This window comes from Ascaphus truei, chromosome 4 (assembly GCF_040206685.1).
Source record: "Ascaphus truei isolate aAscTru1 chromosome 4, aAscTru1.hap1, whole genome shotgun sequence".
Taxonomy (NCBI): domain Eukaryota; kingdom Metazoa; phylum Chordata; class Amphibia; order Anura; family Ascaphidae; genus Ascaphus; species Ascaphus truei.
In genome coordinates, this window is record NC_134486.1 from 287,922,761 (window position 1) to 287,949,175 (window position 26,415).

Consider the following 26,415-nt stretch of genomic DNA (forward strand, 5'->3'; position numbering starts at 1 on the left):
TCCCCTAGGGACACCGGACATCCAGGCAGGCAGGCAGGCAGGCAGGCAGTGCTTTCACTAATATAGTATAAGATTATAAGATCTTCTATTTCTGTACTACTGCCATACCCGAACAGCAGCCATGTGAGGTTCAACTTATCAACTGTTAGTCCAATAAATTGCATCACACTACCTACAGAACTACTTCATAGTAGTTTATTTATTTTACTTATAAAAATGTTTTACCAGGAAGTAATACACTGAGAGTTACCTCTCGTTTTCAAGTATGTCCACATTTAGTAGAGAGAGGTCACTATGAAGCTGGAAAAGTTGTGTCACAGTCTGGTTCGTGCAAGAATAAGATAAGTGAGGTTACAGGATACGAAAGGAGAATTTCTCTGGCATTTCAAATATAATTGAATATTGACATAAGGTGCTATTTTTTTTTTATATATGAAAACAATTCTGATGTGTATTTATCTGGACCTGGTTTTAAGATTGTTTTGAAATTTGAATAGCGTTAAAGACCTCTTCCTTAGTGATTTTTTCCTTCTTGGCATTCTCGACCTCATGTTATCAATGACACAGTATCTGGAAAGTTACTTTAAAGTATGGCCACAAAGAAATGATCACCTCAAAAGATTGTAACTCTATTGTCATTTATTATCAAAACTATAAACTGCTAAATGCTGTTCAAAATACAGTGCTATACAAAGACAAAGTACTGTGTCAGTCATCGAATTTCTGCGGCAAGATAGTTTTTTTCATATCGTTTTGCATGCAGCATTTTAACCCCTTTGAATGCACTATGACAGTGGCTCCCAAATCCAGTCCTCAAGAACCGCCGCACCCCCCTCAAACAGGTCAGATTTTAAAGCTATACCTGCTTCAGCACAGGAGGCTAAATCAGTGGCTATGTCATTTGGACTGAAACACCTGTGCTGAAGCAGGGATATCCTCAGAACCCGGCCTGTTGGGAGTTCTTGAGGAGCAGAGTTGGGAACCCCAGCTCTATGACATGCTGTAAGAGTTGTGAAGTCATCACATGACCCTCATGTAGCATCTCAGAATTGCTTTTAAGCAGAGGTATTTTGCAATGTTAAACTTTTACCCCCAGATCTGGTGAACATTGTCATTGGATACATTTGTTACAAAAAGCAACAGCACCACACCCTTAGGGCACAAATAAGGGCAGCATCTGCCAGTAAGTCCTACAAACGTCAGAGTACCACTATTCCCTAATTTACAACCCCAGAGGACCACTACTTTTTATTAACTAATGATTCCACTTTCTATTTAAAGCAGCAAAACATGTGAAATTTTATATAAATATAAATAAATAAAAATCAGCTCTGTAGTATTAGATAATAGTGCCCATTTTTTGTTCTTTGTTTTAATTCAACTCTTTGTGCCATTCTTTATGAGTTTGAAAGCATCCTTTGATTTTGATAGCAGGTTTTAGCCCAACTCCCCAGCAGTGCAAGATATTTGCAACACTTTCCTGTTTGGGATAATTTGTTGCCAATGTTCCCAGCAGTTTGAGCTGTAAACTGTAACAATAGGCAATGTTACCGTAGTATTTTATAAGGATACATTGTAGCTGATGAGTTACACTGACTGAAAGATTGATTAAAACTGATAGGCAGCCATTATGTTAGGCAAATGATTGGGAGGTTAGGTAAGAATGTAGTATTATATAATTTATTATATAGAATGAGAATGACAATACATTGTCACAGGCTTCATACATAGAAAGAAAAAAAAAAGTATTGCTGCTTTAAACAAAAATGGATTTTAGAAAGCCTCTCTCCCTTTCTGCTTCCTAAGCATACATATTGTATACATCTTTATAAAATATGGTCAAAATAGATTTTTCCCTAATTTTAATAAATATATATATATATTATTTTAAGTCAGGTTCAGTACCACTACTTTTTTGAAGCCACTTCAACCACTGTCTTAACAACATAGGAATTGCAGATAAGATGTCGGCACACATTCTTACCGTGCATGCGTGGTAAAGCAATACATCATTGTTATTTAGTAAAGTTCACAGACCATTCAGGCTGCACAAACCCGTAAGACCCCAAACACGTTATATAGCTTCTGCACACAGCTTTAATTCTCCCAGTTGAGAGTTGGGAATAGCTTTCTCACTATGGTCCATATTCCCTAACGGTGTTATGCTTAAGTACAGGGGTGTGCAAATTTTTTAGTCTGCGCCCCCTGCCTGCTCTCCCCCCCCTTACCTGATCGCCGGCGGTTTCTGACGGCACGAAGACCAGGTAAAGGAGTTACACAAGCCTTGCGCGATCCACCTGCATTTAATTGAAATGCTTTGGGGAAGAGCGCGGGGCCTCTGTAAGCGCTGCGGCCCTTCCCACCCCAGAAATTTCACGCCCCCAAGTTTGCACACCCCTGCTTTAGTACACCCTAACTCCATTCAAATGAATGGGAGTTAAGACATACTAAATAAAGCTAAGCACCTTTTAGTGCATATGGGTCTATATGTGCAGGATGTTGTAATCTGGCCTCATCAATACATTCCTTGTTAAAAGAAAGAGCAACCCAAAATTTAAAAAAATATATGCGTTGCATCTTCTTTGCGCTCTATCCCCGTGTGACTTCGCCATGACAAACTGTGCATAAAAAGCTCAGGGCAAAAATAGTTTTTTTAATTGCGCAATATCTGCCACAAAAGTAGCTGTCAGAAGCTGACTGAATTATCCCTGATTAATTATATGTTTGAATTCCAGTAAGACTTGAAGGTAAAAAATATTTCTTTGCTGTACAACACATTCTACAGTGTGTGTTTATTACAATCAAGGCTAAATCGAATTAGTTGTTGCCAATGTAGCGTTTATAAAAGAGACAGTGCCGGCCTGTATCTGAAATGTCTGCCCCTGGATCTGATGTTCTGGTACTGGTTGTGTCACCTGACTTACTGATAAAGCTGGCTGAGTAAGTTCAGTGACACGGACGGTTTGGTTCACCATGCCGTGGGATGAGTGAGCAGGTCCCTGGGTTAGTGAGGTTTGCCTGTCCGTCTGCGACAGGTGGATTTCCTGCGTCCGGCCCTGCAGTTGGTCAAGGGCTTCCTTTGAGAGAGTGAAAACGTGCATCTGCTCCGGCTGCCCGGTCTGAACCCGGCTCTCCATCAAGCCGATGCTGTGGATTGGTTCCACTTGCTGCTGGTGAGCTGTGACGGGCAGGCCATGCAAGGGCGAAGGCCGATGGGTGATCAGAGCGAGGTTAGCAGCTTGGTCTGTAATGGCCTGGGAGGCATCAGCAGTGACAATACTGATACCCTGAGTGTGGCCAGACATGAAGTTCAGGTTGTGAACACCATCTGTGACAAGAAGCTGTATCTCCTGGCCTCCAGGGGTTGCCAGCTGGTACTGCTGCAGCTGAAGGATATTTCTCACCTCGTCTGCGCCTCCGCTAATGGTGTCCTGCACCTGCAAGTGTTTTTCTTTGCTGTGGATTTTCATGTGGGTCTTCAAGTTGTCCAAGCGCGAGAACTGCACATTGCAGTCTGGGCAGGAGAAAGGTTTCTTTCCGGTATGTAAAATGCAGTGTCTCCTCTTTGCACTGGAATCTGAAAAGGATTTCCCACAGAAGCCACAAGAATATGGCTTTTCACCCCTGCAAGAAGAAAAACACCTTTAGGTCCTCCAATTTACATTTGTTTTAAGAGTAGCCCAACCTCTGGAGTAAACTTAGTAGACAGCCCGACGTTTAGGGAGTTAAGTAGCACAGAGAGAATTTATGCTTTGCATTGTGGTAGATAGTTTGCATTGCAAAACGGCCCTGAACTAAAACCCCCCTGGCCAGACTAGCACAGATATACTTTGCAGAATTGTGCTTTACCAATCCACAGAAACCCAACTCATTCGCTCAAAGGTGCAGTCTCTCCTAGGACCAAATGGTAGTGGTTCATAGATTATATTTGGATGATTTAGGCTTTAAAAAATAAAATAAAAAAATCCAACACCTAAAAGTACTTTTATTATTTTATTTAGTTTGTAAACATGGCGAGCTGAGACTTGGTAACAGTTTGTTTTCCGTTGGCTACTCCCTTTTGCTTGATGTGCCTTTGTGGTCAACAACAATTTGCACAGATCAAGCATCCTCCCTGCCCCCTCCTCTTATCTTTATTGGCTCTCTTAAAAGAACAGAATTTGATATGTGTAAAGGACCAAACCAGTATAGGGGTAGGGCACACACCCGGAAGTACAAAAGTATACAGATTTACTTTCGCATATTGCAAAAAGACATCCACCGTTTCGGTGCCTTAGCACCTTCATCAAGGTTTATTTAGAAGATAAAAAAAACCTACTTATACCTTATGAAGTACACACCACAAGTGACCCCCACCTTCTCTTTCGCCCGGCTTTTGGCGTGAAACGAAGCAGTGACTTTCTGATGCATGGCGCATCAATCCATAAGCAAACCCCCAACAGTAAGCGTAACCACTGGTGAAAACTGGACATGGGAGCCCATACAATACATGCAGATGGCAAGTCCCGCATTGTTTCACGACGACGTAATTGAATTGGATACATGAACACAAGGAGCACTCAGCGCGCAAAACATAACACGTTGGGAAGTCAAGGAAACCAAAATGCAAGACGCAACAGTAGTACAGCAACAATGGTGAATAAGAAACCGAGAGTGGAGACCTGCAATAGAAACAGAAAATGCATGGAAATAGATCATAAAAACATATTTAACAGCAAATGGTAAAATAGGGAGAAGTACATTCAGTCCAAAGTCCATACAATAAAACAATTAAAGAAAACAGGATTGATTCAGCTCATCATTTAAACCCTTAGAGGTAAGGATATTTAAAAAGAAATTAAATAGGCCTCGTGCTGAAGTTAAATCTGATCAAGGTTGCCACCCCTTTCAACCAGGGAAATATGTTCTATACGCAAGATTCGTACATTAAATACAATGCGACCAAACTCGTTATAGTGTTTCATTGGAGTGGTTGACTCATCACGTTTAATATCACTATGGTGCACAATGCATTCTATCTAGTTTTTAGTAGCCTGGTGGTTTTTGCTAACATAAACAAGTCAATTTTAGGATGTAAATGACATGTATGGTGTCACAAGTACGGATGTAATATTTATTGCCATTTAAAGGATGGCAGTAGGAGTTTCCCAAAATAAGAGCATTAAAAGCAGAACACCTATTACACACGACTTCAAACAAATGGAACAGCTTTGAAGTACCCTGCTTTCCTAGAACTGAAAAACGTTACAGGTTCATATTTGGGTGGCTGATCCCTTTTCATAGGGGAATTCCCTAAGTTTCTACCTCTTTTATAAACAATCATGGTGATAGAACTGCACAGAGGGCCCAAATTTGGATCTACCTGTAGGACATGGCAAACGACAGGGGGTGCCCAGTGCTACATCCAAATGACAAAACATACATGGTAATAATTACAAGAAATAATGCTTCAGTACTGAAGCATTATTTCTTGTAATTATTACCATGTATGTTTTGTCATTTGGATGTAGCACTGGGCACCCCCTGTCGTTTGCTATATTCATGTGCCACAGCCCAGTGGCACTCTATTTGGCATTACATATAGTCAAGATTAGGTGGGTGTGGGTGTTTGAGCTTGCTGGGTTTGTGTGTTAATTAATACCTGTAGGACATGCCTGTAATGCCAGACATGTTTGTAAGCGTGTGCTTCAAATCGCCACAAGTACAACCAAAAGTAAAAACCATATGATCTGTATTAGATTGTTGACTTCGATAGGCATAGGCTTTGGAGATGGACTCAGCCAAAAGCAAGCTGGAGTAGCCTCGAGATAGACACAACGTTTTACCTCCATCAAAGTGGCCGCTTGACCACGCATAGCACCTAAAGGAACTAGGAAACTGGTTAAGTATTTAATACATTTGGTGGATGATTGGTAAAAGCATGTAAAATCATATTTTTATCGTTTGGTTTTCTGTATAGTTCAGTAGTGCACTTGCTACCTTTTTTATGCAATATTACATCAATAAACGTGATGTTGGACGGACGCCAACATGACGTGAATCTAATTTACAATTGTGATGAGATAACCACTCTAAAACTCTATGCAGAGATTGCAACATTGATAAGATTTTACTTTAGCGCTAGGCCTATTTGATTTTCTGTTTAAATACCCTTATGGTTTAAATGATGAGCTAAATCTGTCCTGTTTTCATTAAAAAAAAAAATGTATTTGATGGACTTTGGATGGAATGTGCTTCTCCCTAGAAACCTTTTGCCTGATCTATATTATTTGCTGTTGTATATGTTTTTGATTATTTATGTTTATGCATTATCGGTTTCGTTCTATTGCAGGTTTCCACTGAGGGCTTCTTATCCACCATTGCTGCTGTACTGTTATGTCTTGCATTTTGGTTTCTATGACTACCCGGCGTGTTCTTGTTTTGCGCGCTTCTGGTGCTCATGTCTTCGATGTAATTATGTCAGCATGCAGCTATGTGAGACTTACTGTCTGCGTGTATTGTATAGGCTCCTGCGTTATCACTAGGCCAGATTTCCCCAGTGGTTACGTTTACTTTTAGAGGGTGTGTTTTTGCTTCCGCAGTGGCGCATGTCTCGTCATTATGTCATTATGTCATTGCTTTATTTTGCATCGAAAGCCGAGAGAAAAAGAGGGTGTTGGTCACTTATTGGGCATACTTTGTAATGTATAAAATGTTTTATTTTATCTTGTAAAGAAACCCTGATGAAGGTGCTAAGGCACTGGATACATTGGATGTCTTGCAACATGCGAAAATATTTTTTTATACTTTTATACTTGGTGTGCCCTACTGTACCTCTATACTGTTTTGGGAGAGCTAATGTATTTCACCTCAGCCAGCGATTGTGGTAGGAGGCAGCCTTCTTTCTATTTGTTGAACTGTCTTCTTTTCCTTTTTTTGTTTGGGTATTATTGACCAACTCTTTAAATACCTACACGTGTATAGAAAACATATGATTGAAAAGAACTAAACATTCAGAGGCCTGAAGAAGAATAATTTGTGCTTCATTTCCAAAGGGGGGTGGGGGGGAGCTCTCTGTCAGTGGCACATATCCAGCAACCATTTATTTATTATTTTTTCTAAAGAAGGCAATTGGATAGTTACATTTTTTTTTTTACAGAATGATGTTTCTTAAGACAGATATCAGGGACCACACCTTAAAAGCCTTGGAGTTTAATTCACTTCACTCCAAAATCATTAACATTATCATCTTTTTGTTGAGTAACCAATAGTATTTATTCTCTTTAATTCTCAGCAACTTTGGGATATCTGCTGCTTGTTTTGCTGAAGAGAGTCCAGTATGAGCCCCTATAATCAGTATGCAATGCCCAATCTATTATACCCATCACTTGCCCCAGCTAGACTTGCAGGCCGCTACATGAGCTATAGTTCATTGAATTGGTTGATACTTGGGAAGTTGGGTACTGTAGATGGTAGATCGAGAGGACGAGGTACAGTACCTGTGTATTCTAATGTGTGTCTGAAGAGAGCTTTTTGCTGTGAACGACTTCCCACAGATCTCACATGTAAATGGCCTTTCACCTGAACAAAATATTAAAACGTTTAAACATTCAAAAACAGAAATCATACTTTATTTTCCCTGCAAGTTTCGCATGAAACAATACTTCAATAACTGTATTAATCACGAACAATAAAAATAACACGCGCTATGAAAGCAAGAGTATGAATATACAATCGGAGCAGCCACTACTGTTCGATTTCACATGTGAACATGTGGCAAACAGGACACGTTTTGCAAACCTATTTGCAACAGTATGTGAATGCAAGTGTGAAACACGGGAAACGGTCAACCTCCGCTCTTTATAAATACGCCTGTAACAAATACTGTCAGCAGCTATTTCTACTTCAAACAAAGGAGCTGTGTAAAAATCAGGCCACAGCTGCCAATAGCGTAGGTGACATTTGTATAGCAGTGCAGTCAGTGCTGACATTTCTAACATCAATATACTGCAGCTCCCCATGGGCAGACCAGGTGTCTATGGCCAGAATACTATAGTATTTGTGATGTTTCACATCTCAGCCTACAGCATCAAGAAGCACAGACAGTGTAAAGTGAAATACTGCATAATAACAACATATGATAGCAGACGTGCAGCTGTATATCAAATTTCAACAATGTCAATGAATGCAAGGAAGAGCCACATATACCTGTGAAACATGCATGTAAATGGGATGAATGCCAGAATATGCTTTAAAAGGTAAGCAGTCAGGAAATCCGCTACTCCATCCTGCTGGTCAACCTCGAATCATGCAAAATATTTACCTGTATGAGACCGCAGATGCTTTTTTAGCTGGGCTGCGTCCATGAACTTGCGTTGACAAAGACTGCACTCTGGTAATGAGCGGCCTTGGTATGTAGGAAACAAGAAACACAGGGGAAAAAAAGTAAAACAACATTAAGATTTGTTTTTGTGTTAAATGGAAATGTCTCTTGTAGAAGAAAAGGAGTTGAAAACTCACAGCTGTTAGCGAAACAGTCCACTATTTCCTGGGACATGACACATTAGCAGGTTTTTTTGAGGCAGGGAATCAATGGTTTCTGCAAATTCTACAATGCATATTGTTTTCTATACCGTCGGTGCCATGACAAAATACATTTAATACTTCAGTACATGAAACTATTCATAACTACCTAGCTATCCGACAAAGACCGGACTTGTGTTTTCAGGCCTGTGGTGTCAACCTCTCGGTGAAATCCCCTGTCCATACTATGATTTGAAATGACCTATTGACTGAGCATAATCCTTCGAAAAGCAATCCGGGCCAGTTTGAGAACCTAGGCCCATCTCTGCAAACATACCTGTATGCACACGATAGTGACTTTTCAGTTGTCTTTTTTGACTGAAATATTTCCCGCACTGGTCACATGTAAATGCTTTCTTCCCTATTGAAACAAAGCAAACACACAAATTGTGCACAACGTCCCACCAGGCAATAACGCATTGTTATCACAACACGTATATGTATAAACTGTAAGAAATCTGGTTGAAAGTCAGCACAAAAACAGCATCATTAAAGGAAGCTTTGGATTGTTCTGTACCAATATAATTCAAATTAAAAACTGCGTGAACTGTATTTATTAAAATGTGAATTTGAAGGAAATGGTGCTCGTGTTTTGCTGTGTGCTGTGTGCTCTTCCTTTTGCTTTTTAATTTGAATTATTACTAGAGTCGGAATTCAGTATTTTTAAGCACCAGCATTAACAAAACAATTCCTGATAATTTTCTGTGCTGCAGCACCCATCTTTAATATGTTCCATGGAACAAACATGGAATTTAGCATCACCACTAGATAAAACCAGGCTCGGCTTTTATATTTGGTTCTTGGCACATTATAACAATCCCTACCAAGCTTCTTAAAGAGCAATTAGTAAATAGACATTCTACTGAGCAAAACTTTCCTGAACACTAGGAACATATCGGCATCAAGGTGGGAACATGAAATGTTCCTAATGGCCCACGAGACATGACATTTTCTTATTATTACCATCAAAGAGGGAATGGTTAACAACGTCTCACAGCACAAACATTTTACTTCCGCGTCAAAACATCTATACAAATACGCGTTATCATATGCTGGTTAATTACAGCAACCTGACTCTACCAATACTCGTAGTGAGAATGGTTTGCTTGTTTTCTCTTTGCTCCCCTCGGACTCTTCCCCACAGCAATATGAGGGATCAGCAGTAACAGCAGTATGGAGAATAACTTCATGGGAGCATGACGATACAAAGTACGGATAAGGTTTTGAACACTCGATTTAAAGGGTGGATCAGAAGTGTGAGCGGTTACCTGCATGTAAGCTCATGTGCTCCATGAGCGAATGTTTGGTGGTTAAGGCTTTGTTGCAAACTGTGCAGGTGTAGGGCCTCTCCCCTGTGTGTATTCGCTCATGGACTTGCAGGGAATGCTTCTGGGAGAAAGATTTTCCACATTCTGCACATCTGAAGGGTCGCTCCCCTAGAGGGATAATAAAAGCGTCAAAAATCAGAAGTGACACAAAACAGAAGCTTTTCTGAACATTTCCAACTAATCCTGCCATCATACAACACTTCATCCGCTGACTGGAAGCAGATGGAAAGGCAGCAATAAAGAAGTACTTTTTTTTTAGATGCTAGGAAAACTGGGCTTGCGGTTTTTTTTAAGAGCGTTAGCTAGGCTACTTTGCATGAAATACTGGTATCTAAAATGCTAATTCAGGAATCTGGATCAAATTCAGTAGCTGAGGTTGACACATTTCCTGCTTAGTAACACAGTTTCTCTTAGCGGTGTATAGCATGGCCTTCAGCTCTATTCTAAAATGATAAACCGTAAACAATAACATTAGTTATGGACAAATGAATTTTACAGGTAAACAGAAGGCCGGAGAACATAAGGCAAATAATCTGGCTCAGTCAGAGCCATACAGCGGTGTTGTGAAATCACACATTAAAAGATCCACGTCTGAATCACCCTTATACTTCACACAAAGTCACCTATACATGTCTTCTACTGTATGTATTAAGGCCAATACCCTAGGCTTGTGCAGGCACAAAAGCAAAGCAAGGTGATGAGATGATCAAAGTCACAGCTATGATGTAAGGAGCTATTAAAGGGTCAGACCTAGCAGACTTAGCACAAGACTAATAAACCTTCAAGCAGCTAGCAGGTCACAATGATATTACATTTACCGAAGCATCATAATCCAAACTAAAGTGAAAGGGGGAGGGGGCGAATCACAGAGTGTCAACTTGGGTACACTGCACATAGACAGTGAGTGAAAGTGGCAAATGCAGCTCGATACATTTCATATGGTGAGTCTGACACATGTATCAGCACTCTGAGGGACTCAACATAAAGCCACTTTTTTATTTATGTTTAATCTTCCTTTTTTAGAATATATGAATAAAGCCTATGTTTTATGATTATATACCCACTTTAGTGCATTACAATGGGTGGTTCTAGGATTTCTTGATCCTAAATTCTGTGATTATTTATTATTATTATTATTATTATAATACCCACCAATTTGCACCTCCCCAATATTAAGGTAATAGAGGGGAATTGGCACTGTATTTCGGGAGCTTTCATTGACCGGTCTGTACAGTTTGTAATATTTTACGGGTAAGTGGAGAATCCCTGGTACATAATGAACTGCTCTCACAAATCAGAATTAAGACTCATAACTTAACCCCATTTATCTTAATAATTACATTACCGGCAATGGCACTCCCATAATTACATGCAAAACTGGGTTATTATTTGTGATGCAAAGAACAAAGCAGGTGTCAAAATACTATTTTAAGATCCATTTATTTCTAAAAACCATCTACTAGCCTTAATGACAACCTAAATGTGCCAGTCCCAAGTGCGTGATAAGACAGGTCTATTCCTACCTGTGTGAGTTCTCCTGTGAATTGCTAAGAAGTGATTATATTTGAACACTTTGCCGCAGTCCTTGCAGTGGGCCTCAGCTCTGGCTTGCTTTCTTTTCCCTCCTGCGTGCCTAACTGTTTCCCCATCGTCTTTATCCCCAGCGAGTCTGTAATCCCTCAGCTTGATGGATCTCTGCATTCGGCGCTTGCTGTGCCGCTTCAGGACCATCTGTCCTTCTACGGACTTATGATTCTCACTGTGCTTCACCTGGGTAGCATCCTCTGCACCGCGAGCCTGTGTAGTTTCCCGATCATTTTCTATCGCATTTCCATTGGGAACACTCGTTTTTGCTCCAGGCTCTTTTCCTTGTGGGCTTTTATCTCCATGCACCACATCTCCCTCCGTCAGTGGCACATGCCCAGCATTGACAAACACTCTTCCCCCCTCCTGCACACACGCAAATTTCTTTGGTCTTCCTCGTTTACGTTTTGGCAAGTCGCCATTGTTTCCATCTGATGTGGCAATGTCAGACGCAACGGAGGAGGGATCGGCAGGGCTCTGAACTTCTTGGTTGTCTGCGTAAGCTTTCACCAAGTCATCTACTTTTAGGACCTGCGCAGTTGCCACTATTTGCTGTAAACATTTCTCGTTGACCAGGACATTTCCAGTATAGACAAACTGCAGCAGTGCTCCAAAGATCTCGGCAACCATCCCTTCCATCACATAAATTGACTGGCCTACATCCCCCTCGTCGGCAAACATCATGGAGAAGTACTCGCTACTGGCAGCTAGAAGAGCTTTGTGTGCTCTGAAGTGCACATTCTCCACTATCAGAGTGATGTCACAGAGGAAGCCCTTCCTCCTTTGCTCCTCTAAGCTGGTGAGCACAGTGTCCCTGTAAGCTCTGGAGTGGATATTAACCTGCACCTCCGTCTCCGACGGCAACCCAGTTGCTGCTTCCGCCATCGTTATTTTGGGAAAACAGCATCAAGCCTAGAAAATGAAAGAGAATCAATGGAAAAACACGTCATTAACCACTTGAGGGGCTAGCAATGTATGGTAAAGCAACGATTTGTGGTTTCATTTGTGACAACGGAAGTCTGATGTGCATGGAGATTACTTAATTCTTCTTAAAAAACTTGGGGACTAGGAAAGGCATTCGATAAGGGGTATCAGAGCTCGGTCTTGCGTTATCAGCCATAAAATGAAATGGCAGTTAAGACCGAATACAGCCCCAATACTCCTTTTTGGAGCTTCGTGAATCGCAGCATTTGTCAAACACTTCTGATTGCAAATCACATCAAAATGAAATCATTTTGGAACGAGACCTTGATAAACAACTCCCATGGTCGTTTAGATGGCAGCAGTGATGGGAGGACATACATGTGAAGTTGCAGAACAGGCAGACGTCGTAAGGATTAGTCATAAATCCCAATGCACTTCATGCCGTCTGTAATTTGTAGAATCACCCAACAGCCCAAATGAAACATGGCTGCGTCCTGGCTCATTGCAACAAAATGCAGAACTCTGTTTGTTTTAGCTTTTATTTTGTTTGGTTTACAGAGCACATGTACATTCTTGAAGATTTTGAGTCTAAACATGAACCTTTCGAGTGCCACAGCCCCTCCGACACTCTGGACCGCTCTGTCACTGATGATGCGCTAGAGCTGGGGTGAGCAAGCTTTTGGTGCTGCGCCCCCCCCCTTACCTTTGTGCCAGCGGCAAATGATGTTGCGAGTCATTTGATGGCACGTCACATGACCCCGCTGTGTCATTTGACACTGTGTCGCCCGAACCCGGCTGAATCAAGGTAAGTGAGTTACAGAGGCCTTGTGATGTCCCTGGCATTTAATTTAAATGCCTTGGGGAAGAGCACGGGGGCCTCAGTAACTGTCGCGCCCCCCCCTCCCCCCGCTAAAAAAAAATCTCATGCCCCCCATTCCCCAGTTTGCACAGAACACTAACCCCCCTTCGCCAAAAAAGAAAAATGAAAAAAAAAGAAGGAGCAGGGTCTGTAGGACGTAGCCACGCCCATCGAGCACCCCAAGGGTTAAAGGTGCCGTACCTCATGTTTTGTAAGGATTCTGCTCTATCCGTGCCGGGTTTTTCTGCCAGTTCAGGTTTTCTAGATTGCCTGCCCTTTCTGCTCAAACTGGCCATTTTGGTTACCGCCACTCTGCTTTATAAGGCTGCAGTTCCTGGTGGGAGTCGCCGAGCAAAGTTCTGTTTGCTGCAGCTCCCTTTGTTCTTCGCTGTCACACATTACCCATCCGCCTATTTGGAATCCCTTTTGCTGACTCCGGACCGTGACCTCAACCTTGCTGCCTTCCGCCTGCCCTGACCTTTTGCCTGGACTCTGCACCACTGCCGCCAGCCCTGACCCCTGCCTGCTAACCGACTACGGATACTCTTACAGGACTCTGACCCCGGGCTCTGGTCGGTTATTCTGCATTCCTACCTCAGCCTTGCGGGTCCGCTTCCTGATTCGAGACGAACATCGGCACATGTTTATTCTCACTTTATCCACACCACCAGCTGTTTTCTATTGCAGACTAGGAGGGTAATTCTATAATGGCCAAAGCAGCCATTCAGGTCCAAAAATCCCTATCTACTTCAATAGACACTGTCTCAAACTACTGGCCAATCTCTCTTCCCCTAATACTATCCAAACCCCAATACTATCCAAAGTCATGGAAAAATGTGTTCACTCCCAACTAAGCGATTACTATACCAAGACAAAGGTCCCTATCCAATTCCAATCTGGTTTTCGCCCCAAGCACTCCACGGTAACTAACTCTAGGACAGATGGTATGACAGATTTAAGAATGTCTCATTCCAAGAAGCGTGAAAATAAATATAAAAAAGGAAATGTATACCACACAGGTGAGGATGTACCTCTGATGATTACGCAGTTCAATAAATGTAGCCAGCAAGTCCAAAAGATTATTCGGAAATATTGGAATATTTTGTTATTGGACACGAGCCTTAAAGATTGTGTTATTAAAGGCCCGCGGTTTGTTTATCGTAGGGCAAAAACAATCGCCACTTATGTATCCCCGAGTTATGTTACTTCGTCCCCTATTGTTAGGAAATTTATCACAAAAGGTTCATTCAGATGCGGAGGATGTAAAATGTGTCAGTTTATGCTACCATCACCTCATTTTATGGGCTCTTCCTCCAGTCGTTCCTTCCCAATTAATTCCTTTATAAATTGTGACACACAGTACGTTATTTATCTATTGACGTGTGGGTGTGGAACGAATTATGTGGGGAGGACTACGAGATCCCTAAAAATCAGAATACTTGAACATGTTAGACTGATTAAAAAACGAGACTGTTCACATCCTGTCTCAAAGCACTTTTCACAATGTAAAAAAGGGGGGGTTAAAGGACTAACGGTGAGAGGTATTGAAAAAGTTTGTGCTAGTGAAAGAGGGGGTGATTTACTCAATATGCTGGACCGCAGGGAGGCATATTGGATTTTTATGCTACAAACCAGAACCCCCTGCGGTCTCAACGTAGAGTGGAACTTGAGCCATTTTTTAAATCGTTGAATATGGTTGAACATTCCTTATCTTTACCATTGGGTTATTCATAGACTCTAGGTACTGTAAACTGATAGTAGAAATTGAAGATCGATAGATCATTTATCATGCATATCATTCACTTTGTGTATACTTTAAGAATATTATTGATTAATATCCATTTGAAAATATTCATTTAAATTATGGTTATTAGATTAATTTGTATATTTGAAATCATCTGAAAGTTATATTGTTGATTCAATCTCTCATCACTCCTTGGAGGATGAATACTTACAGACATATAGCAATATGTTATTCTTTTTATGCATATACGTATTGTAATGTTTGTGAATAATGGTGATTATTGTATTGTTTGTTTCGATCCTGTTGTCACTTAGGTATTTTTTTTTTTCAACTCTGAATTTTTTATTGGAAATTGCAAGTACAACCAATGTAACACAGCCCGTTGTAACGGATCCAATTTTTTCAATCACATGTATAAACTCTACTAATACACATCTACTGCAATCTTTACAAACAGGACGGGACGAACTTGACAAGGGGACAGGGGTGGAGGGTAGTGACGGGGGGGGGGGGGGGGTGGGGGAAGAGCGGCTGGTGGATCATGTTTCTGCTCGTTCTTGTGACTTTTGGCCATCTTGTTCGGCGTCGTCTGAGATTACCTGGGTCGGGTTCCTCTGGATTATCTTTTTTCCAGCTCTAAGCTTGTAGGGCAGTCTGCTACCTGTAAGTCACTATGTCGTGTCGTCTGAACTGCTATTAATGGAGAACGCACGTAGGTAAATTAGTGCAAGATTGTGGTGGCATCCACTCCAGGGATGTCTACCTGGGCCAACCATGGTTCCCAGACCTTTAGAAATTTTGTGCCGGAGTCATTAACTAAACTCGTTAATTGTTCCATCCGGCAGACATGCCAAATTCTGTTTTTGATCTTAGGGATAATTGGAATTTCTTGTTGCTTCCATAATGCTGCGATCTCGCACCTCGTAGCAGTAGCAAAATGCGCGATCAATTTATGCATCGCATTTGACAGGATCCTGGATCCGCCTGCCCAGCAGGAACAGCCACGGGTCCAGGGGGATCTCCAAACCGAGAATCCGCTGAATCCAATCTCTAATCTGTTCCCAAATAGGGGCCACTTTAGTGCAAGACCACAGCATATGTTGGAGATCTGCCGCTTCCCCACACTGCTTAGGGCAAAAAGGGGAGTAGCCTTTTACAAATTTCGCTAAGCGCGTCGGAGTGTAATACCACCTCATAAGGACTTTATATGCGTTCTCCTTTAATGTGGTGCAGATTGAGCTTTTCGCCGCCGCCTGTATAATTCTGTCCCATTCGTCATCCTCTAGTGTCTCCCCTAGGTCCGATTCCCAGTGCCTCATGTAACTTAGTCTATTGTGAATGGTCGTCTTCTGGCAGATCACTTCCCTGTACATTCTAGATGTGAGTCCCCTTGTGTCCGTATCTCTGGAACACAGCTGCTCAAAATTTGTTCGTGCCGGTCTAATTGGCGTTTTATTATAGAAATCTCTGATCTGGAGGTACCTAAAGAGTTCGCTATTTGGGATATTATTAGAGGATTTAATTTGATCAAATGTTTGTATGGTCGTTATGCCCTCCAGATCTTTTAGACGGGAAAACCCCTTTTGTGTCCAGATCAGGAAGTTTTTGCTATTCAGGCCCGGAGCGAAGTCTGGATTGCCCACTATTGGCGTCATTAATGATGTTTTGGTAGTCAATTGACATTTGAATTTTGTGGCCTCCCAAACTTTTAATGAATTGACCATGGTCTGCAGCGGAATGCTCATCTTGCGTACCCGTTCTCTGGGTAGCCAGATTAAGTTTCGGATTTCAATTGGTAGTCACTTAGGTATTAATGCAGTGACAGGGGTTTGTTGTTTTTATTTTTTGTATTTTGCTAACTTGGGATATGGAGCAATTGGGGTCTAATACCCGTTTATGAGGCATCCTATTCATTTACCCACTAAGATAGGTTGATGTGTTTGTTCTCGATCAACCCTGTTTTATAGGTTGTTTCGTTTATTATTGTGGTTTATTTTACGCTCTTGCATGACTTTCCTGGAGGGGCCGAGGGTGGGCATGTTGCCATTTCAGCCTTATTCCCTATTGGTGGAGTGGCGGCGCGCTCAGGTCAATCGGCGGCCTGGAGGTGTGTCACGTGGGGCTGAACATACTGCATAGTTACAGACATGTAACTTCAGTTGTTTTATTCTGTCTCCAGGGGAAACATGCGCACGCGAGCGGTGGGCGTGTCTACCCACCGGCACTGGTGCCTGATGTGGTGGCGCCTCGCGTGACGTCATGCGCATGCTCGCCTAGGGGCAGTTTGATTTCTCACAAGTGTTTTTCATTATTGTTATGTAGTTAGGGATTTATAAGACACCCGCTTGCTCTATTCCCCATACTCCTTGTTAAAGGACCTACCGGTCCGAAACGCGTAGGAGGTTGTGTTTTTTCCCCCTCTGGGGTGATGATTTTACCAGTCATTCACGGAAATAAATGTAATATTTTTTTTATCACCTGACTCTCTGGCTGTGCGCTATTTGCTCTCTTTTCTACTATTGGACTCCACGGTAACTACCCTGCTAAAAGTTTGCAATGAGATCCAGTGTGGAATGGAACTGGAACAACTCACTGGTGCTATATTCCTAGATTTTGCAAAGGCTTTTGATACTGTTGATCATGTTATCTTGCTAACAAACTCCAGTGCTCTGGAATAGGGAAGCATGCTTTAAACGGGTTTCATTCCTACCTATCGGGTAGATCCCTACATGTGTCCATATCAGGCTCTAACTCCAACCCCTTGGGTATCAGCTGTGGTATCCGACAAGGCTCTGTTCTGGGGTCTCTACTCTTCTTGGTGTTCATCAATGATCTTCCTACAGCTTGTAATGAAGCCTCAGTACACATGTATGCAGATGACACAATCTTAAATGCACACAGTCATAGCCTCTCTGACCTTGAACACATACTTCAATCTAACTTTTTGAGACTTGAAAATTGAATTTCCCAAAACAAACTTTTTTTAAACACAATATAACAATGGTATATGGGACAAAGGCTAAATTTTGAAAGATTCCAATGACAGCTCCAGATCTGAACCAACACTAATACCACCCTAACTCCTGTTACTAGTTTTAAATACTTGGGCATATGGTTTGACTCCCATTTAACATTTGGGATGCACATTGATACCCTGACATCCAAAACCTATGCCAAACTAGGTGTACTTTACAGGAACAAATCCTCCTTATGTCTGCTGGTCAGAAAGCGTATCGCACAGCAGATATTAATGCCAATTATCGACTATGGGGACATAGTATACGGCTCGGCCCCCCAAACGCACCTTAGCAAACTTCATACCCTCTACAATTCAATATGCTGTTTTGTTCTCCAATGCAACTACAACACACATCACTGCGAAATGCTTAAAGAACTAAATTGGTCATCACTTGAGTTTGGCACAAAGTTCATATTTCCTGTCTTGCTTTCAAATACTTTCTGGGCAAGCTACCCGTCTATCTGAACAAGCTCCTCACCCCTACCACATGCAGCACTTATAATCTGAGATCTGATTCCAAAAGACTGTTCATGGTCCCAAGGCTCAGCAAAGTACTGTATCCAGCTGCTCCTCCTCCTCTTACTGTGCACCCCAAAACTGGAACAACCTACCTGAGACTCTCACAGCCGCCAGCAGTATAAGTTCTTTCAAATCTAAGGCTGTCTCACATTTTAATCTAGTCTGTAACTGTTACATACGCCTATAATATATATTATCTCTAACTGTGCACGCAATGTCTTGTATATAATGTATACCCTGTTCACTTGTGTAACAATGTATTTGTAACCATGTATTATTTGTCATCATAACTCTGTGCCCAGGACATACTTGAAAACGAGAGGTAACTCTCAATGTATTACTTCCTGGTAAAACATTTTTATAAATAAATAAATCTATGCTGTGCGTTAGGATCTGTGTAAGGTCTTACTTCTGAAACTAAACATCAGTCCTTGAAACCATGGAAAAAATAAATATTTGTTTTTTATTAGCTCAGCTCACAGCTCCCCAATCGTCCCTAAAAGGGTCTACAATAAGGTTCATACAATGCACCATGATTTACAAAATGTCCGCAATAAAAGAAAGTAGTAAAACAAAATGTCATTGTTATGTGGACATGACTTCTTTTGTGACCAGCTACAGGCTTTTAGTGAGAAAATATTGCACAATATTTGTGCTTAGCATCCTAATTCAGCACAGAAGCGCAGTGACGTCAGACGCACTGATGCACATGCGGAGGGGCGGTGCAGATGCGCGTCATGACGCGTGACGTCACCGCGCAGGGGTGCGCATGTGCATCAGTGCGTCTGACGTCATTGCACTTGGGTGCGTGTCCATCAGAGTGCAATTATCTTTTGGCACGAATAGGGATAGCCTAAAGAGTATTTAAAGGCTGGCATAGGGTAAACATATCACTCCTTGATAAAGTACCAGTAGGTACGAAACGCGTAGGAGGGTACTTACCTCTGTTTTTTTAACATGGACCAATAAAGATTACATTTTATCAGTATCCTTGCCTGGGACCCACTCTATTTTTGGCTGTGCGTTGGAGTGTTTTCCTTTGGACTTCAATGTCATGGGCAACAGTGACATCTACAGGAGTTTTTTTGTCTGCTGACATCACATAACAAACATGGACCTGGTTGGCTGGGACGGTTCTTGGGGCGTGCCGTGTCAGGGAAAGTAAAACGACCATAGCTCTCAGTCTGATGATATTTAGGTGCACATGTATGTAAGAGGGCTGATGTGTGCGCAAAAACTGCAGCATATCTTATATCAGTAGTATCTGCAGTATCTTGTCAAGTATTGTGTATTCAGTTATTTCAGTCACACATGATGCCATCACATTTAGTGTTCCTTTGTGTTGTCATACATGCCGTGCGCGTCACACATACATTACATGTAGTGTTGTGTCACATGTACATTACAAGTGGTGTTGAGTCAGATGTGAGTCACGTGCTGTGCTCCTTTGGGTGTCACAAGTGATATCACATCTAGTGTGACACACGTCATCACATATAGTGCTCACTTGTGTCGCACGTGACATCACCCAATGCCGTGCTCCCGTATGTATAATGCATGATGTCATCACATGTCGTCCTCTGTGACATGTGACAACTGCCTCATACACGATGTCACAGGTAATTCTTCTCTGCGTTGTTGCTGCTGCTGCACATATGAAACTCTCCTGCGCTCTGTGGCTGATATTACTCACCACCTCGCACGTAACCACCACCATCACAAGAGCGATCACCGCAAAACAACAACAAAATAATACCACACGCTGCCGAGCCCTGAAGCACCGGCCGCCATATTAGATTAGGGCAAATTGGATATCATTGTTTAAATTTATTTTAAATAGATCTATTACGTTTTACGGGTTTTCTTTATCCTGTTACATCGCAGTTGAACTCTTACCTGCGCGATGTGACTTCTAGGCTTGTAGCACACGGTATCATATTTGCCCATATAAAACATGGCCGCCGGCTAAACTTTGGAGATATCCGAAGGCAGAACTGTGCGCGTGACGTCACAAATCCAGAGATCGCGGAGGTCACACAGTGGCTGGAAGTCCGCGGCCATCTTGGTGGAGGAAAGAACCAGGAAGAGAAAGAGTACAGCAATAGAATAACTTGCACGTCAGGTGCCACCTCTGCGGCTGTGACCGAGGGTCTCCATGCCTACTATCTCCGGGCCAGCAAAGGGTTTGTCCGGGTCGAACGAAAGCGTTTCTTCCCCATCCCACTGAATGGTCAAATTGTGTCACATGATCTGCCCTCTGCTGAAGTAGGGACTTCTGGGAGTTGTAGTTCTGTTTCTGATAAAAAAAAATTAGTACATGGACGGCAACTCACCTGGACTGGACCACAACTCCCAGAATTCATTCAGATTACATTTTTATCCCATTCCAATGTGATAAATGAAGTTTCGGAGTGGATTATAAACACGAACACTGTCCTGATACAGATCGTAAAGAGATAATAATAATAAAGAAATATACAAGTAAAGAGATGGAAAGGGATATATAAACTATAAGAGGAAAAAGAGAGGGAAGAAGGCTAAAAGGGTGAAACGCAAGAAATAATGGAGAGGGGAAAAAAGCAAAAAATAGAAAGACGAGCAACTTTTGTATGCAAATATAATAAGGTAAATAAAGCAACGCACTGCAAAACCCAATAGGGTTATTTCTATTTGGCAAGTAAGTGGTTTATCCAAAATAAAAGGTTCTAAATCCTATAGGTTTTTTTATTAGAAAATATATAGAATATTACACTTTGTATTGGAAAGAGTATTTTAAAATGTGGGAAACCGTTTCAATGGACTATCCTCCTTTAGAGCCCTTCAGTATCATATGCTTGTACACATTATGGCAGAATTAGTGACTCAGAAGGGGAGATTCATTAATCTCTGGTATGGGTTAATAATGCACTGTGATCCCGGGTTAACTGCCATTGACTTGAATGGCAGTTTATGTGGTATCGCAGTGTGTTAACCCATACTAGATCTGAGTGAATCTTCCCCTTAGGGCAGTCTGATGTCTAGCAGGGTTTAGGAATATACAGTTAGGTCCGGAAATAATTGGACACTGACACAATTTTCATCATTTTGACTCTGTACGCCACCACAATGGATTTGAAATGGAGCAACCGATATGTAAATAGAAGTGCAGACTTACAGCTTTAATTCAAGGGGTTGAACAAAAATATCGTATGAAACGTTTAGGAATTGCAACCATTTTCATACACAGTCCCCTTATTTCAGGGGCTCAAATGTAATTGGACAAATTAACACAATCATAAATAAAATGTTCATTTTTTATACTTTGCCGAGAATCCTTTGCAGGCAATGACTGCTTGAAGTCTGGAAAGCATGGACATCACCAAACGCTGGGTTTCCTCCTTTGTGATGCTTTGCAGGCCTTTACTGCAGCTGTCTTCAGTTGTTGTTTGTTCATGGCTCTTTCTGCCTTAAGTTTTGTCTTCAGCAAGTGAAATGCATGCTCGATCGGGTTGAGATCAGGTGATTGACTTGGCCATTGCAGAATATTCCACTTCTTTGCCTTAAAAAACTCCTGGGTTGCTTTCGCTGTATGTTTTGGGTCTTTGTCCATCTATAAAGTGAAGCGCCGTCCAATCAACTTTGCTGAATTTGGCTGAATCTGAGCAGACAATATATCCCTATACACTTCAGAATATATCCGGCTGCTTCTGTCTTCTGTCACATCATCAATAAACACTAGTGACCCAGTGCCATTGTAAGCCAATTGTAACCCATTGACCAATCCAGCAAAGAACTAAAGAGAATTAAAAGCGAGATCACCACCATCAAGGCAAAGAACGAACAAATTCTCCTTGCAGACAAGGAGACAAATTGGACCGACAAGATGCAGGTAGCTGTGGAAGCATATCGAGAAAGTCTAATCAAATCTAAACGTGAAAAGCTGAAGCAGGTTACAACTGACTATAAGGAGTGTCACGTTTATAAATGGCTGTTGGGCTTTGGCGAACTGGCCCCAGGCCGACAAGGACAACGCAGAACATTTACGCGATTCAGGCAACCAGTTCTACCGGTTGAGCAACCTGGGAGACCCATCATCTAAGCGAGGGGCTCACTGTGTCAACCCTTGTCCCAGTATGTGGACTTTTTTTTTTTTTTACAGCCACTGGTGGCAAGAATGCCAAGCTATTTGAAGGATGCCACAGACTTCATAAACAAGCTGGAGGTCCTTAATTTGGACGTAACTAACATGCTGCTGGTCACATTGTATTGTATGTCTTTATTTATATAGTGCCATTAATGTACATAGCGCTTCACAGTAGTAATACATGTGGTAATCAAATAATTAGCAGATAATATAAATAACAGGTCATGGGAATAAGTGCTTCAGACATAAAAGTAACATTAAGGAAGAGGAGTCCCTGCCCCAAAGAGCTTACAGTCTAATTAGACATGTTACAGTCTAATTAGACATGTCCAGCTTATACACCAACATTGGACACGAGGAAGGCACGGATGCTGTGAAGGACCATTTTAACAACTACATGGACCATACCGGTCCCCCGTTTGAGTTCCTATTATTACTCATTGACATTGTTTTGCACAAAAACTACTTTAAATTTGAAAAAGGGTTTTATTTACAATGTATGGGTACAGCGATGGGGTCTAATATGGCCCCATCATACGCCAACTTATTTATGGACCCATCATACGCCAACTTATTTATGGACCAGTATGAACGAACCCACATTGTGCATGACTCCACCTATGCACACCACATTATGACATATTTAAGATATATTGATGATGTGTTCATGGTGTGGGGGGGTTCCGAGGATGAGCTCCTTCAGTTCGTGGAATACCTCAACAACATACCTTCGAACATTAGGTTTACAGTTAAATATAATACCAGCGATATTGTTTTCCTTGACACAGTAGTATACAAGGGTCCATCATCTTTGCTTACGAGGATACACCACAAATCTACAGATCGTAATACTCTAAGCAGGCGAGTAGCCATCACCCAGGTGCCTTCAAAAGGGGACTGCCTTATTCCCAGTTCCTCCGGGTGCAACGAATTACAAGCAATGAGGAGGAATGCAAGAAGGCGCTGCAAGCGATGTCATTAAGGTTTCTGAATAGGGGCTATGATGCCAAAGAAGTGGAAGAAGCGCTGTTAAGAGCTACGGGCGTCCCCCGTGATCAACTACTGAAACCAGTGGCCAGGACGGATGCATTGGACCGGTTTAATGTCAATACCACTTTCAGCACTACCTCTGGTATCATCAGGAGCAGCTTCTTGAAGCATTGGCACGTTTTGGCGGTGGATAAAAGAATAGGCAAACATTCACTAAGCCACCTTTGTTTTGCTACAGAAGGGGACAGAACATTGGAGACGCCCTTACCCAGGCGGACCCAGTATCCAAATATTACACAAGGAAAAAGACGTGCAGTCAATTGTCGGTGCAACAAGAACAGTTCACAGGCATATAATATAAATTCCTATATGTCCCCTTGAAACTGAGCAATTAATCTTGATCCTGGGAGTATAGTGGTAATCCTTGTATTGCTGCTCAAATATAATGAGCTGAGATAGTGATAATAAGTATATATAATAACCTATGACTCATATGTAGTGGCCGCCAACATGACAGACTTAAATCATAAAGTTGGATTTATGGAGTACTGGGGAGGCACAACCACCCGAAGGTAAAGTGCCCCCTTTTCACCACCACACTCAGATAAGGCCACTTAGAGCATATAGGCTATACAGTCTATTAAATGCAGGAAAACTCCACAGGAAACTCACTTTTGGTAGAGATGGAGGCTTAGTTGAATAGACATCCAAAGTAGGTACACAGGAGCTCATTTGGTGCGTGCATCCAGCTTGATTGAAGATTGATAGCAGGGAAAACACCTCGAACGAGGGAAAAGCGGAGCACTGCGGTGGGGTGTAGCGCAGAAGAAATAATAAAATCTAATTTATTGAGTGACTGCGTGAGACATCCAATAAACAGGAACAACTAACCCACTGTGACGCGTTTCGGGCTAAGCCCTTTGTCAAAGAGTATGACTATTTTTGGATGTCTCACGCAGTCACTCAGTAAATTAGATTTTATTATTGGTGTGCCGTTTCCTTCCGCGCTACACCCCACCGCAGTGCTCCACTTTTCCCTCGTTCAAGGTGTTTTCCCTGCTACCAGTATCCAAATATAGCAGCCCCAGCAATTGGCTCTCTAGACCAGGGGTCCCCAACCCCCGGGCCACGGGCCGGTACCGGTCTGTGGCCTGTTAGGAACCGGGCCGCACAGCAGGAGGTGAGCGGTGGGCGAGCGAGCGAAGCTTCATCTGTATTTACAGCCGCTCCCCATCGCTCCCATTAGCGCCTGAGCTTCGCCTCCTGTCAGATCAGCGGTGGCATTAGATTCTCATAGGAGCGCGATCCCTACTGTAAACTGCGCATGCGAGGGATCTAGGTTGTGCGCTCCTTATGAGAAGTCAGAATCCGACACTTATTTTAGTCCGAGCCTCTTTCCCGCACTGCGCACTTGTCTCAGTCACAGTTTTGGTAAACCCACAAGCTAACCCTAGCCAAAATGAAGGAAAACAAGCTCAGGGCTCCCACTGATTCTGCATTATATGAGTTGTATAATTATTTCATTATATATTACAATGTAATAATAATAGAAATAAAGTGCACAATAAATTTAATTGGCTTGAATCATCCCGATACCATCAACCCCCCCCCAGTCCGTGGAGAAATTGTCTCCCACGAAACCGGTCCCTGGAGCCGAAAACGTTGGGGACTGCTGCTCTAGACCATCAGGTGTACATAAGTGCCATGGCTGTACTAACTGCCAGCACTTGATCTTAGGGAAGAATTTCCACCATCCTCACAGTGGCAAAGCCATTAGAATCAGGGACTACCTTAATTGCGAAAGCAAATTTGTGTTGTACATGATTCAATGTCCGTGTGGTCTGCACTACACTGGCAAGACCACACGGATGTTCAAAGATCGCATGTGCTTACACCGTTCATCTATTAGAAAAGCCCTGTCGGATACCAGCAGTATTGATGAGCTCAAGTTGCAGCCAGTAGCCAAGCATTTTAAACAGTGCAAACATAGTCTAGCCACACTTGGATGCATGCCAATACTACAGGCACATGCTCGCCTCGTGGTGGTGACAGGGGCAAGCTGCTGCTACAGTTAGAAAGGAGAAAATTTAAACAACTTACCGTAATTTTCTTTTCCTGGAACCATGGCAGTGGGCACCATTGGGTTAATCCCTTCTCACTCTAGGTAGGACAGGAAGTAGACTTTTGCAGGTAGACCATATAAGGCCCCTCCCTCTACCTGCACACCAGTCTTACGTTTCTTCCATAGCTGAAAATATATAACTGATAGGCATTAGACATACATAGGGAGGGTAACTATGTGCCCACTGCCATGGTTCCAGGAAAAGAAAATTACGGTAAGTTGTTTAAATTTTCTCCTTTCCTGATCACCCTGGCAGTGGGCACCATTGGGACATACCCAAGCAGTGCAATTTTTAGGGAGGGAACATCAGAATAGACAACACCAGTTTAATGTCTTATCAGTTCAACCTTTATTAATACCCTTTACACTTTATTTCACTACAGTTTCTAAGACTCTACGTCCAAAGCTTGCGTCAGCTGATGATTGTACGTCTAGTCTGTAGTATTTCAGAAATGTATTGAATGAGGACCAGACAGCTGCTTTACATATCTGCCCTGGTGTGGCCTGGGCTTTGAATGCCCATGAAGTAGCCATGGCCCTTGTAGAATGGGCCTTCACCTTCAAAGGTTTATCTTGTCCTTTGCTTTCATAAGCTCTTTGATACAAGACACCATCCACTGTGCAATTGTAGTCTTTGATGC

General features: G+C 42.2%; 1 protein-coding gene across 3 annotated transcripts; it reads right to left on the bottom strand.

Moving 5' to 3' along the window:
- Positions 1-621: 621 nt before the first annotated feature.
- ZBTB24 (zinc finger and BTB domain containing 24) lies at positions 622-20,751 on the bottom strand. 3 transcript variants are annotated; one of them, XM_075597597.1, is made up of 7 exons: positions 20,436-20,751; positions 11,414-12,386; positions 9,831-9,998; positions 8,840-8,923; positions 8,303-8,386; positions 7,479-7,560; positions 622-3,624 (listed from the first exon to the last, which is right to left on the bottom strand). In XM_075597597.1, the coding sequence occupies exons 2-7, from the start codon at positions 12,357-12,359 to the stop codon at positions 2,808-2,810; spliced, it is 2,181 nt and encodes a 726-aa protein (XP_075453712.1). In that variant the 5' UTR covers positions 12,360-12,386; positions 20,436-20,751; the 3' UTR covers positions 622-2,807. The 3 variants fall into 3 exon arrangements, with proteins under 3 accessions (XP_075453712.1, XP_075453713.1, XP_075453714.1); XM_075597598.1 differs by lacking the exon at positions 20,436-20,751 and adding an exon at positions 20,233-20,336; XM_075597599.1 differs by lacking the exon at positions 20,436-20,751 and adding an exon at positions 20,047-20,213.
- Positions 20,752-26,415: the final 5,664 nt, after the last annotated feature.